General features: G+C 35.5%; 1 protein-coding gene across 5 annotated transcripts in view; it reads right to left on the bottom strand.

The window, feature by feature from the left end:
* Positions 1 to 620: 620 nt before the first annotated feature.
* Positions 621 to 16,278, bottom strand: part of SGCZ (sarcoglycan zeta) — a 321,303-nt gene continuing 305,645 nt past the window's right edge. For 3 of the 5 annotated variants that reach the window (XM_065665256.1, XM_065665259.1, XM_065665257.1), the window contains 3 exons: positions 13,560 to 13,683; positions 1,117 to 1,243; positions 621 to 981 (listed from right to left, as the gene is read on the bottom strand). In XM_065665256.1, coding sequence (XP_065521328.1) covers positions 800 to 981; positions 1,117 to 1,243; positions 13,560 to 13,683 — 433 coding nt within the window. In that variant the 3' untranslated portion in view covers positions 621 to 799. Of the gene's footprint in view, positions 1,244 to 13,559; positions 13,684 to 16,278 lie in introns of all 5 variants that reach the window. The other 2 variants (XM_065665260.1, XM_065665261.1) reach the window with 1 other exon arrangement.

Here is a 16,278-nt window from a genome sequence, read left to right as displayed (position 1 = left end):
AATAATAAATGGGAATGTCATACCAGTTGTTAGTGTACTGCTTCTCAGCATTACCCATTACATTAATACTAAGGTTTGTACTGTGTTCAAGTGGCAGCAGTTAGGTGCAGCTAGAAAATGGACAAGATGTTCCTTTGAAGATTTTTCTCTTGGTTTTGCATTTGCCAATTATAAATACCTTGTGAAGAGTAATACACTGTTCAACAAACATACCATCAGTATTTCTGTCTTTGCCCTGTTGTTCTTTTCCAGAAACTGTATGTTCTACTTAAAGCAATTGCTTCACATGCAGTAGCCAACACAAATACTATATAAGGCCATTCAGATCTGACAAAAAAGAGCAGATGTCTTTTTAACTTTGAAAGGTAATATTGCTGAACACTTCCCAAATTTACCTAGTGTACAAAACCTTAGACAAAGAATAAGAACACACTTTTAAAGAAAGCAAACTCAGTGAGGGATTCTGTCTCTTTTTGTGTTAAAAACCATTTACTGAATTTAATTGTTTAGTAAAGCAAGCATCACACAATGCTTTAAAATTTTAAAATTCAGGGATAAAAGTGTACATCCAAAAAGATGAATGGAAAATTGTGCTTTCAGACAGTAAAGTTATCATACAGGGGGAACTAATTCATCTCACCATCAGATTCTGGGCAAATTTGTTTTATGTATTGTGTATATATATATATATATATGTGCAGTTCATATCCAGGTCCTGCAAAAATCTAAAACTATGATGTGCTTCACTTCATGTAGCAAAGGCACCTGTGTTATTCTCCCTTTTGGAAAAAAGGTGATATTATGTTCCAGGTTTCCTCATGAGGAATACATTGATTTCTGAATATCTCACTCCCATCTCTATGTTGAGTGGCAACACAAAACCACAAGAGAAGGCAGCGCTGCATTCCTGCTTACACTGGAAGAAGTTGCTCTGCAGGCCGTTTGAAGCGTCGAACTTGTCATAAGGGAAACCGAGCAGAACTGTGAAGCAGAGGGATAGTAACAAAAGGCTATTCCGGTGTGAAGATAAATTGGAGTCATTCTAGCTCCACAAGCAGAAGTTGCTACTGGATTGACATGTGGAGCTTGCTCCTGCTGGGGACAGGTAAAGTTTACCATTGGGACAGACGCACAGCTCATAGATAGTCTGGCGAGGAGCTGAAGAGCTGGGTGAGGAGGAGGAGGAAGAAAACGACCCCACTGGTAGATTTCCCAGGCGGATTGTATCTGCATTTAAAAATATCTACAAGAGTAGGGAAAAAGTAAGTAAGTACATTTTTTTTAGCACTATGACATTTTAAAGAAGAGTTTTGAGGCAGTTACGAGTATTTTAGAAATATTTAAAATTCCCATAGAAATATTTTACTAGAAGTATTAGAAAGATTATTACAAATATTAGAAAAAATATTTTTAGATATCAAAAGCTGTCAACATTTCTTATTTTTCGGTTCTGTGTAGTTGTATACCCACTACTACTCATTACTACAGTACATGCAATTGCTTCACCCAATAATTTATTCAGATACAAGAATCATCATACAAAAACATTATGACAATATTCTTCATAGAATCATAGAATGGTCTGGGTTGGAAGAGACATTAAAGATCATTTAGTTCCAAACCCACGGACAGGCACATCTTCCACTAGACCTGGTTGTTCGAAGACCCATCCAGGGATGGGACTGCCATAACTTCTCTGAGCAATCTGTTCCAGTGTTTCACCACCCCCATGGTGAGTATTTTTTTCCTAATATCTAATCTAAATGTACCCTCTTTCAATCTGAAGCTGTTACCCCTTGTGCTGTCTCTACACGCCCTTGTAAAAACACCCCTCTCTTGCTCAGGATGAATTTTCATTTGTACATTTTAAGATTACAATTTATTCATTCATGGCAATAGCATATCCTTGCTCTGGAATGATTTGTATTTTAGTAAGCGTGAAGTGATATGAAAGCACATTCCCCAGTGTGTTCCTGTAAGCAGCTGGAAATATGTGCTGAACTGTGCTAAAGTGTAGGGGCTTAACGACAGCTACAGCCAGAGAATAATTAAGTAAGGGTACAGAGTCACACGCACAAAATAAAGAGCTTATTTGACCTAAATTAAGAGGAGAAAATATTTCAGGTTAAAGTCTTATTAAGACAGGCATCAATCTATTCCCATTTGTTTCTGAGCATTGCATATGATTAAAAAATATTGTGTGGGGTTCTTTTAATATCCTTCCACTGGAAATAACATAAGTCAATATGAAACTGTACATACTGGTAATGTTCCTGAATCTGTGTTGAGTTCTGCAATATTTAGACTATTCTACATTTTTGAAGTGTTGAATAAACAATGACATGAAATTTGTAACTAAAGCAGGAAACCTTCATGTCTTCCACTGGCACAAACACATGAGTCTCCAGCTGCTCAGAATTTATTTTTTATTTATGGAAGGAGTAAATAAGAGACAAAGTAAGACATTTATTACCTCAGGTGCAGACTAGAAACTTCTAGCAGACAGGTAACAAATCAAAATGGCTTTAAGCCCTGCAGATAACAGTGTGAAGCTTAGGAAAAGGTGAGTTCCTTAAATACTTGCTAGTGTTATTTCATAAGGTATTGAAAATCAAGAAACCCAGCTTGACACCATTTTATCACAGTGTTGGCAGTACATGTAAAGAACCTGTGGAGATACGGCAAGTATTGCATTTTTCTACATGAGACAAGTATTATTTTATGACAAAATCATCAGTTTATGGCAGAAAAGCAGCACAGAAGCACAACTCAGCTCCTACTGGAGAGAACTGAATGAATGCAGGCTGGGAAAAAAATTAAGGCTGTTGAAAAAACTCCCGTACAAGGATTGATGCACTGTCATGTTACCATTCACAGCATAAGCATTGTACATGACTGGGATCATCAAAGGAGATACAGGCTTAAAGCAATCCCAAACAATACAACACCCCCCATCACTGTGAGTTCTCCAGCTCCACAGTAAGACACTGTAATAGGTGGAAATTTACACCAAAGGGACGCAAAGGGAAAATCTCTGAGGCACAGGTGACAGCTTTGTGGCACACTGCCAGTTTAATTCACATCCTGACGGATAGAGAAATTGATTACAAAATTGAAATGCAGCAAATTATCTTTTTTTCTGTAATTTATATGACAAACGAAAGATTCATTTACACACACATACACACATTGCTGCTTTACAACTGCAGTATAGACCTGAAATAATTAGGAGTCAAAACTTCTTCAGAAATAATTTAGATCGAAGAAATGCAGGTGGTGTCAGGAACAATTTAATAATATTCTGCTAGAATATTAACTGAAAAAGAAGATTATGCATGTAAAAACATTCAGTTCAGGAATAAATGTGGAAGTAAGTATAGCAAGCATAATAAGAAAATAAAATAAGATGTGGGGAAAAAAGAATTTTATAGCAAACTAGAAGCTAGAAATTGGTAAAATGGAAGGAAAAAGGACAAAATTGTCAAGTCAGTACAGTGATGAGTAATAAAAATTCACTTCTCATATCAAGAATAAAAGAAATGTTAACAAGTCCACTATTAATGTAGCAATGGTGGAGTTATCAATAACTTTGCATAAAAATCCAGCGGCATTCAACTGTGTAAGTTCTATGTAAGTCTACGTATATCTTTTTTAATGAATAGTGCTCAGCATAGTTCTGTACTTGGAGAAAGACCTAGTGTTGATGTCAGAACATGACTGTGATAAAATATTTTCAATTTTGACAGTTACTCAGCAGGATATTAAATAGGAGCCAGTAATGTCATATACTTTTAATCAGCAGCTCTTAATAACTTTTAACAAATAGATATAAAAAAAAAAAAATCATCTGAATAGCCTTTAGGACTTTCAATACTGATTTTAAAGTCCTGATAGAGTATCCAAGAAGATAAGACTACGTTTATGCTTTTGTTTTAAAAAATGGAAGCAGTAGATATTAGAATATTATATATGCGACAATAAAAGGCTCTTCAGTGTAGAATATCTACATGTAAGAAAATCCAACAATGACACAAGATTACTTGTTTTGATAGAGCGTGTGAAGGACCATTTTAACAGTTTAGCTACAGAGGTGATTGGGAAGGATCATGAGAAATCTGTAAATCAAAAACTGAATTGGTTCTAGAAGACATGTCTTGATTCAAACAAGAATTAGCTCAAAAAATAAGAGGGAATATATGTCAGAGATCAGTCTAGATTAAAATCTCTTTAACTTTATTATCTTCTTTTTTTTTTAGGAGCTCAATATTTTTATGTTTGTTTACATCAGGACATCTGCACTTCAGCAGCCCCTCATTGCAGATGTTCTGTAGTGTAGTGCTCTAATACGATAATCCAGTGACCTTACTCCAGTGTGCATTACCATACAATGTAGCTCAGTTATTTTGCTCATTAAATTAAATGATCTTTGTAAGCGTAGCTGTGCATGCTTTGCCACTGGCACTTTCAAATGTCATGCTGTGATGTAGCTCAATCCAGGTTTTTCAGGTGTCATAATCCTGAATGGTAGCTAAGAGGTCCTGTCCCAGCATAGATCTCAGAATATCTGGTGGGCAATGTGGATACCAGGGTATAGTGTCTTGAGAAAAATTCAAGTGGTTTCTTGTGAAGGTGTATTTGCTGTGATAAGTCTAACAAGCTCTATGTATGCCTTTGCAGAAAATTGGGAAGGCTGAGCAAATTAAATAGACTCCTATAAATCCCTGAGGAAGCCTGAGATGAAGAGGATTAATAAAGATAGTTTAACAACAGCATTAAAATCTGCTCTGTACATATGCTGTCAAGGCTATAAATAAAAGACTAAACTTACAGATGCAACATTGCTATCTATTACTTAAGCAGGTGTCTAACATATTATCAAGGTAGCCCTAATATGTAAGGAATTTCAGAGGAACATCATCAATGTTTGAAAGTATACCTTCTCCCCTCCTACAATCTGCTAAAACCTGAAATTCATGCCTGGAAAGTCATATTTAAAGAGAAGGGAAGAAGTGGCAAGACAAAAACTGAACAGTATTATGTTCCCAGGGAACACTGTTGTCAGATGACAGGAGTTACTGGAAGTTCCTATTACACCCAGTCTTTCTCTCACCTTTTGTGTGGTGAAAGGTTCAAGATAAGCCATTATCACATTCATCAAGGCCATGAGACAGTCATGCACTTTCTGAAAATCTCATACCTCAGCACATAAATAGGCAAGAATAAACCCACAACTTTTATCCATTCTTGAGACATTGTAGGAGACTGACTGACCGCTTACAAAATGGAAAAGGCAGCAACTACTCAGAAATGCTATTTCAGAGCAGAGCACTAAGCAGCATCATTCCCTCAAAATACTTAGGGTTTAGATCACTACTTTGTCTTGTGCATCTTAATGCTGAGAAAAATCAATTAGCCCTATAATAGTTGAAAGTAGAAAAGATTTCTGACTAATTAAAGTAGCAAACTGATTCAACCCCTAGGGCATGTGATAGGAATGAAAAAAAATTACTTTATATATACATTTTTGCTAACAGATCTGTTAGCTAACAGACTGTGTTAACCTGCACAGGGAGAGGAAGATAAACCAAAATATAGATTATATCTACAAACCAACAACTTTCAGTGAGAAAGATATAGGCATGGGGTAAAAGCTTAAATATTCCTACAAGCCGTTTCATACAAAGATACAAACCTGCCATGTATAAAAGTTCTCCACTAGGTCCTTGACTAAGTCTTCTCAAGAGAGGAGATGACAGGCTAAGTTAATAAAGCCAAACGGAAAAGTTAGAAGTTACAAATATTGAAGAATTTTCTGTATTATGTACAGTTTGATTAGACAGATAATTCTACAGAGCTTCAAAGGCATCTTTCAGGGCTAGTGTAGCTAAGAAATGGCAGAAAACTGGAGGAAATGTCAAAGAAAAGAAGGACAGTTAAAAGGTTGGTGAGAAGACAGTGTAATGACATCTCACTAAATAAACCTTTTGAATTTCCTTATGGTCTTCAGAAGTAACCTGAATTATTACAACACAAGATTTTGGCCAGTCTTTTTGCTCTTTTGCATAGGCTATCAGAAGCATACATACAAAAAGGATTATACAGATTTGGTCATTAGACTCAACTATGTAATTTTCATATGCTGGTACATTTTAACACAAGTTGAAGATGGACTATAGGATAAATTGCAGTCCTTTAATTGATTTTTCTTGAATTTGTTCTAACTCTTTTGTTCTAACTCATTTGTTCTAACACTTATTCATGTTTCTGACATTTATTTTAAAACCATTAATCTAAACTAGATTTGATTAAATCTGAAAGATAGTTCTGAAAAAAAAATCATAACAGAAAATTAAAATACTAAATTGATAACATAAATACTGTAAAATCTAAACATAAGCTGGCACAGTATCTGGAACCATATCTGTCATAATGATTAATAGTTTTGAGGAACAGTTAAACAGTGAAATGAATATGATGACTGAGATTAAAATGAATATTCTGAAATATTTGAGAAGATTGAAGGATCAGAGCCGCCCTGGCAGGTTTCTCTTCTGTTAACATTACTCCCATCCCATCTCTATGTTATGCTTGGAACTGCTGGCAACTGAAAGTGATTTGAAAACAAACACATATATATGTAAAATACAACGCTGTACATTAGTTGAGTGTACAGTTCCTACTTGAAGAAATTATGTTTTGACTCTTCAATCCCAAAGTGGTTCATTTTAAGTACAATTTTTTTGAAATTCATGTTAAATAAGTATAAGCATATATTGTAAATTCTGAGTTATAACCCCAGTGCAATTTAGATTGGTGGCTACTGAAACAAAAACTTTCTGGTGTGTTTATTCTTTCTGTTAAGGAAAGCATTTTCAGGGAAGATCGAACTGTGGTTTGACCAGTAGAAGCTTACAAGCGCCAATGCTGATTGAATGCCAATGGTAGTCTTGTACACAAGAATTTCTAGAAGCAAATTCTCCATTATGTTAGAAATCTTTGCAAATTCATTCAAGGGACAGATGTGAAATCTTCGTGATTTATGTAACCAATCCAGAAAGGGAAATGCATTTGCAATATTTGCACTTAATCTACTGAATACAAAAATTTATTAATTACCATTGAAATCAGAATTAGATTAAAATATGATGTTAATGGAAATATATTCTATTCACATTATAAATTACTTATTGTCACTTCTTTTTAACTTTCTAATAAAATGGCTTATGGTTCCAAAAAGCTCTTCAAAATTTGCCCATGAACAAACAGTTCAAAGATAGCTGATGTTAAAACACTGCTTTTATAGTTTTGGAACACTATATTTTGTTGCAGACTTCTACACTAAAGTGTATTGTGCTGCAAATTAACTTACACATTAATAACAGTTTTAAGTGAAAATGAAATGTTTTGTTAAAAAGTGACATGGTATTCTAATAATTTTAAATATCTGTCAAAACATCTTAATTGAATTTTTGAAACCAATAATTAAAAAAATACATAAAAATTCCACCTCATTTCCACTAATCTCTTTCCTCCCAGACAACAGTGACAAGTCAACTGGTTAATACCATGAAAAAAGACTATGAAAACAAAATGCAGCACACATTGGTTAGACAATTTTTAGTGAATGAATAGTTGGTGTTTGAGCTTTAGAGACTGCCATTTCTTTTTTCACTTCATGCATGTCAAAGTTTTTTTTTTTTTTTTTTGCAAACGTTTAATCTCAGACAAGCATTAATTCAGATGAATTGAACTAGTCTAGCAAATGTTGCCTTTGATCAGCCATTCCTCCATAGTGATGGTAAGCAGCTTGCAGAACAAGCAATTCCATTTCAGTGTATTTAGCTAATTAAAAAATTCCTCTTTTTCTTTTTTTCTTTTTTTCTATTTCAGAACATAAACCCCACCACAAAACCCCCACCAAAACCAAACCTTTAAAAAGGCACTGTTGGTTGGGCTTACAAGGGAAGATTACACCAGTTTTATTAAGTATTAATCTTTGTGTTAAAGACATTTCCTGGACTTAGAAGGAGAACTAGATAGGATTGTAGAACAAATGTTAGCACTATACGCATTTGTTTGTCTCTACAAAATAATCCTGGGTACACACTTCATAAACTTTGTTGTGCTAAAATGGTAAATATAAACTAGGCTTCTTTTCTGCTACACTGATTTTGAATAAACTGCCTGTTAAAGATTATTGCTCATTTTTAACATGACAGCTATAGGCCTTACCAAGGGGTCAGGCTCATTATGCAGGAAACAATCAAATATAGTCTACAAAAGGTGTTATGAAGGCATGTAATTTGACAAGGAAATACAAGGGGATAAAGACATAAATAGGAAAAAGTTCAGACAGGGTGACTAATATGAATATAGTTGCAAAAATTAGAAGCTTCTGTGTGCTTTTCCCCTTTTTATTTACTTGGTCTTTGACAGTCAACAGGATGTAATGCAAGTGTAGACTCTAGCTTCCATAGAAGTTGCTTGCAAAAATACATAGCAGCTGCACAAGACTTGTAAGAGCTGAGGCTAGTTAGCAGTCTTCTTCTTCAGAGAGTGATATATTGTCAAAACCATTAAAATTAGTTGTTAGATGAATGAGTGGACAATATCAACTAAACAAATCCTTTAAGCTTGTTATATGACAATGTTTCAGGTTCAATTCTAACATGTCTTTATGCCTAACAAAATTTAGTACCTACAGAATATGAAATTGATCTGTACATCTGCATTATGTTTACATGTGAAAGAAGCAGCTGTCAAATAGTAGTCATTGTGCTGAATTTCCAGAGAAGAAATGTTCTTTTTCTTCTTATGTGACCAATAAATTAAGCTACTGCCTGAAGCTTCACATTTCATTTTCTTTGTAAATGATTGCTGCTTTAAACCATTGGTTATGGTTTATTTATAGAATAATACATACTTCACAATTAAATGCTAAGCTATAATTGAATCAAAGGATTCTGCTGATGCTTCGATTCACAAGGGTACAGTTCAAGAGCTTTATAAAGGGCAGCAGAATCTAAGTCTAAATTACAGCCCCCAGTATTCAGTCTGGGATCACACAGTATAATGCGTAATAGGGGTAAAAGGATTATTATAATAATGCAGTAAATAAAATGTGTCAAACAGCAGAATTCAGAATGCTTGCAGAAACATTTAGTTTATTATGTGGGAGGCTAGAGACTATACTGCATGAGAAATGAGGCTAGAGGAAAAGTATTTCATAAACACATTTATTTTCTTTGTATTCTGAAGTTATTCTTAAATAAAAGGAAAATTTATGTTTCATATATTAATGCACAGTAAATTCATAATGTTCTGCTACATGGTTATAGCTGATTGCAAATGCTACATAGCTATTTCCTGTCACAATGGATCAACAATTATGCTATAGAAGGAAAATAATAATTCTCATATTTTTGATTTTTAGAAACATTGAAAAGTTAAATTTAGTTAGCTACAACCAGTGTGAGAATAATATAAAAAAATCTGTATTTTTCTAGTACAAAAAAAAAAGTTATCACAAAAACGGTTCATAGATCCAATTCACAAAACCAATTTTCTTTATTCTTGAAAGGAACCTGACAGATAAAGCGTACATTTTTAGGTTAAAATGAGGATTAGTTTTGACGTATATACTTTGTTTTGGTTTGGAAGGTGCTTCCTTAAAAATGAGTAGTGATAAACCCTTTCCACTTTTTTTCTACACTGTCTGCTAATTTGTTGTGTATCTTAGCACTGTAAGCAAGGACAACAATCAATATTTTGTTATGTAGACATTTAATCCATCAGATGTTTACCCCATTCCTCACACCAGGCTGTAATTAATCCAGGAAGTCTCTAATGTGGCCACAGTAGCTTTGCACTACCTGAGATGTTGTGGAAGCTCATCGTATGCCTTCCACAGGGTTTCTACATTTTCCTCTGGCTCTCTTCAGTGTAAGAAATAAAATAGTGGGCTATAAAGGCATTGGTCTAATCTCAGGATGGAATTTTTCAGTGGATTTAGAATACAGTTCTTTACAGATCTTCCTGGAATTGCAAGTATTCAAGAGTAAATTAGACACTTTGAACACTGTCGAATGTATGTTTACAGAACAGCTCTTTGGGAAAGAGTGGGGAAAGGCTGGTAGCTTGTTTTCTGATACCTACCAATCTAACATATAATGTGTGAAATCACATATGTGCAGTCTTATTTGCCACATACGGAAATATAGTGATTTTTAATACAAAGTTCAGGAAAGTCTGCTTCACACTGGCATTTTTTTTTTTCCTACAAAGCATTTAATACTGAACTGATTTTCAATTCTGAATAATATACAGGTAGTCATTATAACTTCCCTTGGGTTCCCATTCTCTATGACTGAAGTCATACAGTATTATTTCCAAAACTATCTTTTAAATAAGTTGTAGTAAATACGTCAGAAAAATTAAAAGCCATGCAATAAACTCACAGCGTTGATATAAACAAAAAAAGCCCAATGAATCTGCAGATTAAATATTTGTACAAAGCACCACAGAGATGCATGATACTAAACCAAGACATAGATGCAATGTTGCTTCAGGGAAGGCAATGAGAAAAGGCAACAGTCTTCCTGTTGGTTTGGTTTTCTTCTATTTCCTTTTTCATTTGAATATTACTTGACTCTAGCAATATCATGAAGGGAAGGAACAAAGAAATATATAGCAGGTGGAAAATTTATGTTAATAAATGCAGGAAACATACTAGATTGGGCCAGGTAGGATTTTATGGATGTGAAGCAGGAAAGGTTACAACAAGCTGTAGTCCCTGCAATAAATATGCCCACAGAAAGGACAAGGGTGAGAGAGGATAATATTTACTACTGAAAGAGGATTAGATTGTCCTTATTGTTACCTTGGCAACTTTAGGCAACAGTAACAAAGGCTTCACATTTAGAAAGGTGGTAATTAAACAGGAGAGATTGTGAGAAGAGCTGCTGGCTTTTGGAGAAACTCAGAAACAAGATGGGGCATGTAGTATATAAATATTAGAGGCTCTGAATTAGGAAAATATTCTGCTTTAATTATGCAGGATTCATACTTGCATCAATAGAAAAATGTTATCAAAATAGGCCTTTGATGCAGTGTATTGGCCAAAAATGTTCCCATCTGCATTGTAATGCAAAGAGTGTGTATTGCAGGGGATTATCTGATAAAGATGTCAATGAGGGTTTTGTTTGTTGTTGCTTATTTGAATAGCTTGCAAAGTATCTGGGAACATTTGGTAGAAAATAAAAATTACCAACAGAAAAGGCAAAAGATTTCTGAAGAGCTCCATTCCCAATTAGATATTTACAATAAAAATAAATTTTCCAAAAATGCTGTAAACTGGCAAATCCTACAACAGTTTGAAAAATACATCCATTTCTCCAAAGAGTCTAACAGAAATCTGAAAGCCTTTGATACCTTTGCATGACTTTTTTAGTTCATGTTATGTCATTTTAAGGATTGAAGACGGAAAGACTCTCGTATCATAAATCTTTCATGTGTTTTTGCAATACACGGATTGCCAACCAAACCAGTGACTCAAAATTATTTTCATGAGTTCGCAAGGGTTTACACATGAAGAATCTATACAAAATCTTTTGATGTTAAGCTGACCACAGACACAAGACACTGATAAAACAGTACAGAGAACATATCATTAAAGAACTCTGTTTCTCTTACAGAGATGGTAACAGTTTCAGGAAATAAAATACATGTAGAGCAAATCATAGAATCATAGCTTAGTTAGGGCTGGAAAGGACCTTAAGATCATCTAGTTCCAACACCCCTGCCGTTGGCAGGGACACCTCACACTAAACCATGACAGCCAAGACTCTGTCCAACCTGGCCTTGAACACCACCAGGGATGGAGCATTCACAACTTCCCTGGGCAACCCATTCCAGTGCCTCACCACCCTTACAGTAAAGAACTTCCTCCTTTTATCCAGTCTAAACTTCCCCTATTTAAATTTTAACCTGTTACCTCTTGTCCTATCACTACTGTCCCTAGTGAAGAGCCCCTCACCAGCACCATTATAAGCTGCCTTCAGATACTTGAGGGCTACTATGAGGTCTCCATGCAGCCTTCTCTTCTCCAGGCTAAACAGCCCCAACTTTCTCAGCTATCTTCATACAGGAGGTGCTCCAGTCCCTTAATCATCCTCGTGGCTCTCCTCTGGACTTATTCCAGCAGTTCCATGTCCTTTTTATGTTGAGGACACCAGAACTGTACACAATACTCCAAGTGAGGTCTCACGAGAGCAGAGTAGAGGGGCAGGATCACCTCCTTTGACCTGCTGGTCACACTCCTTTTGATGCAGCCCAGGATACGGTTGGCTTTCTCGGCTGCGAGCGCACACTGCTGGCTCATGTTCATTTTCTCATCAACCAGCACCCCCAAGTCCTTCTCTGCAGGGCTGCTCTGAATGTCTTCTCTGCCCAACCTGTAGCTGTGCCTGGGATTGCCCAGCCCAGGTGTAGGACCTTGCACTTGTCATGGTTGAACTTCATAAGGTTGGCATCTGCCCACCTCACAAGTGTGTCAAGGTCCCTCTGGATGGCATTCCTTCCCTTCAGCATATCAACCGAACTACACAGCTTGGTGTCATCAGCAAACTTGCTGAGAGCGCACTCAATCCCACTGTCCATGTCACTGACACAGATGTTGAACAAGACCGATCCCAACACCAATCCCTGAGGGACACCACTTGTTACTGGTCTCCAGCTGGACATAGAGCCATTGACCACAACTCTTTGTTATATTTACCTTTTTCCAGTTGTTGGGAACTTCACCTGACTGCCACGATTTTTCAAATATGATGGACAGTGGCTTAGCAACTTCATTCGCCAGCTCCTTCAGGACCCGCAGATGGTTTTCACCAGTCTACATTTTATTTGTAATCACAGAATCCCAAGGGTTGGAAGGGACCTCAAAAGAACATCTAGTCCAACCCCCCTGCAAGAGCAGAGTAACCTAGAGTACATCACACAGGAACTTGTCCAGGCGGGCCTTGAATATCTCTAACGTAGGAGACTCCACAACTCCCCTGGGCAACCTGTTCCAGTGCTCTGTCACTCTCACAGTAAAAATGTTTTTCCTGATGTTCACATGGAACCTCCTATGCTCCAGTTTACACCCATTGCCCCTTGTCCTGTCACTGGACAATGCACCTATAGAATCACTTCCTATTACTTTTCACATCCCTAGCCAAGTTGAATTCTAACTGGGCCTTAATTCATCAAACATCTTCATCATGGTTTAATGAAGTATTCACCCCAATTAATCCCAAAGTCTCTCAGTTTGTTAGATTCGTAATATTTTTTCCACCATCACTATTTTCATCTAGCATTTTCAGTGTGAATAAAACTTAGTAATTCAAATATTTGCAAAAAGCAAATGAGAATTAATAATTGAAAAAGCTATACCAAAATTACTTTAACGTAGGCAAATCAAGAACTCTTCTTGTGATGTTTACCTTGCTACTGAATAAACTGTCCTCACATTTTTTGCATTACGCCTGGCAGAGGTACAGAATGCTGGCAGAACTTACCTCCCCTTCTGTAGACTGTAAGTGAAGTTCTTTCCTACAGGTAGCCTTTAAGTCTCCTGCAGCTGCATTGACTTGCACTCCCCTGGGTGCTTCCATCACCAAAGATCTAGTAGGAGATTCAAGTCTGAAACACAAAAGCAATAACTAAAAAAAAAAAAAAATGCACCGAATGAAGGCACCAAAACCCACCCAGCTGCCAGACCCACACTGCTTGTAGAAATGAATGCATTTTGAGAGGTAAAGAAGTAAAAATGTGTTATGTGTGTGATTCTCGCACTACACTTTATGATCTGTAGAAAGAAAAATTTAAGTACCTGTTTAAATCTATTCCTATTTAAGACAACATTTAGGCATATGCTGATATAAGCTTGTCTGTTAGTGATGCTTTCCAGCATTAGTACCTAATTTACTTAACTATACTAATACTAAAATATAGCTACTTAAGAATCCACAAGTTTCCATGAGTGTTTCTGTAGAGACAGGTTAATAACTAAAGTCTGCTTAGTGTCTGGTAAGAAATGTCAACTAAATAACAGGAAAACTAAACAGTTAAAAGTTTTAAGTAATGTTGTAAAACTAATTGGAATTACTCTGCCTTCACCAGCTCATTCATATTTTGGAGTAGGTGTAGCAGTATTATGTATGAAGAAGAGAAGAAAAGAGAATCTGTTATGTCTTTATTATCACGGGGGTTTTGCATGCTTTTTCTGTTCTGCAAAATATTTGTTATGCTCTTTAACCCTGTTATAATAGGGTTGTGACACACATCATTGGGTCTTGGTATCTGTCCTCAAAACAACTACTGTTCTGTCAGTCTTTCCATTTTTCTCTACTGTGTACCTGAGATCCTCCATCACCTTTAATGTGAACTATAATACTTTCTTAACTATATGATCCACAGTACTGTGAAAGTTTCTCTTAAAAGGGAAGTACTAATGCAAAGATTTCATAAGAAGTCCAGCTCACACACTGACTAGGAAAGATGACTGGATGAAAACCGTATTGAACTAAGAAACAAAAATTTGGATTCCAGTCGTGTTCAGCTGTAGATTTACTGTATAGGCTCAGTAAGAGGGAGACAAATCTTTTAATTCATTTATATCCCACAAATATAGTGACAGAACACAGTTCCACTTTACCTGAACAAAGTATTTTTGTAAGATGAAATGTATTAATGACAGAAGTATCTAGAATGAGTAGCTTGAAGCAAATACTGTATTTTCCTCTTCAACAAATTGTATCTTGAACATTAGGTCACATCCATCCAAAAATATAGTAAGGTACTAGATATATAAAGGAAAGAGTAGATTGACAAAGAATTTGCTACAGAAAAGCCAAATGAAAGATCTGTCAAACAATGGAACAAGAGAATTTTAGTGTATTCGACTACTGAATATTTTAAGTGTGAATATTTTAGTGATGGATTATCATTTTGAAACCAAAATGCCACATTTGCACACAGAGTAAGTCTGCAAAATATTTCTGTTTGTTACGTGTCACTGAAACTCAGGAGTGGAAGGAAAGAAAATGTATCTGTACTTAACCAGTCCAAGAGAACAAAAAGGGAAAGCAATTATTTTCAAATGGAACTATTAAAAGCAGGTGTCCAGATAGAGGAAAACAGCTACCTATATAAAAAAAGCATACATGGGATACATACGGACAGGAGAAGTAGAAAAATCTGTATTTCTGTTAGTGCTAAGCCATTTTCTTTCTTTTTTCTTTTTTTTTCTTTTTTGACACTCTGTAGGGAGAAGTTAATAGAAGGTTTTGCAGTTCTTTGGACCAGGAAGAATCTAAGTATCATGAATTATTTAATCATGTACATCAGTGTTTTTCAGGTGGGGGTTTGTGAACTTCTGATGGCTATAAGATAACTGAAAAAGAGCTTCCAAAACCTTTTAGAAACAATATAAATGATAAAATTTACAAATTAGGTTTTTGAAAGTGTTGTTGCCTTAAAGAGGTTTTACCTTGAATTTAAAATGAAACTGATCTGTATAAATGCTAAATGACTGTATACTGCCACTCCATATTTTTCAGCAGCATGTTTTTTGTGAATTATAACCTTCTTTCCAGGAATATTAACATTTCTTAGTGCTTTCAGCTGCCATTTCATAATCATGAACACAAAAATGCTCTTAACTACATTTATGGCATTGAATTTATAGGTATTAGCAAAGTCACAAATATTTCTGGTTTCCTAACATCAAAACCACTCTCAGACCTGACTGAAATTTTTTCACAGATGGACGATAAAAATCTATTTAGGAATATATTTCAAGAAACTATGATTTTGTTTGAAGAATAAACTTTCTTCTTTCTCCTGAAACATATGACAGCGTATAGCTCAAAGTTGTTTTTTCTGGTGTCATCACTATTTTCCATGAACTATATTAACAGAAATGATTTCCAGTTTGTCTGGAAGTCTAAAATAAAAGACATTTGGGCAGTTAATTTCTGAACTTGAGAAGTTAATAGCAGCCTTCTACAAACTATGGAGAAGAAAATTGTCAGACAATAGATCTCTTTAGCAGCTTCCTGAAATCAAATATTGTGGTAGAAATGTTAATGAATGGCTGATTATCAGCCACCCACCAACAAGTAAAACTGAATGACTAAATCTGTTTTACAGTTACTAACTTACTTTTCTTGATATTATTTTCTTAATATTATATCTACATCTGAAAAATGACTTAGCTGCACAATCTGCAGGATG

Source organism: Lathamus discolor, chromosome 1 (assembly GCF_037157495.1).
Source record: "Lathamus discolor isolate bLatDis1 chromosome 1, bLatDis1.hap1, whole genome shotgun sequence".
NCBI lineage: Eukaryota > Metazoa > Chordata > Aves > Psittaciformes > Psittacidae > Lathamus > Lathamus discolor.
Note: the sequence above shows the minus strand (reverse complement) of the source record. Positions and strands in the feature narration are given on the sequence as shown.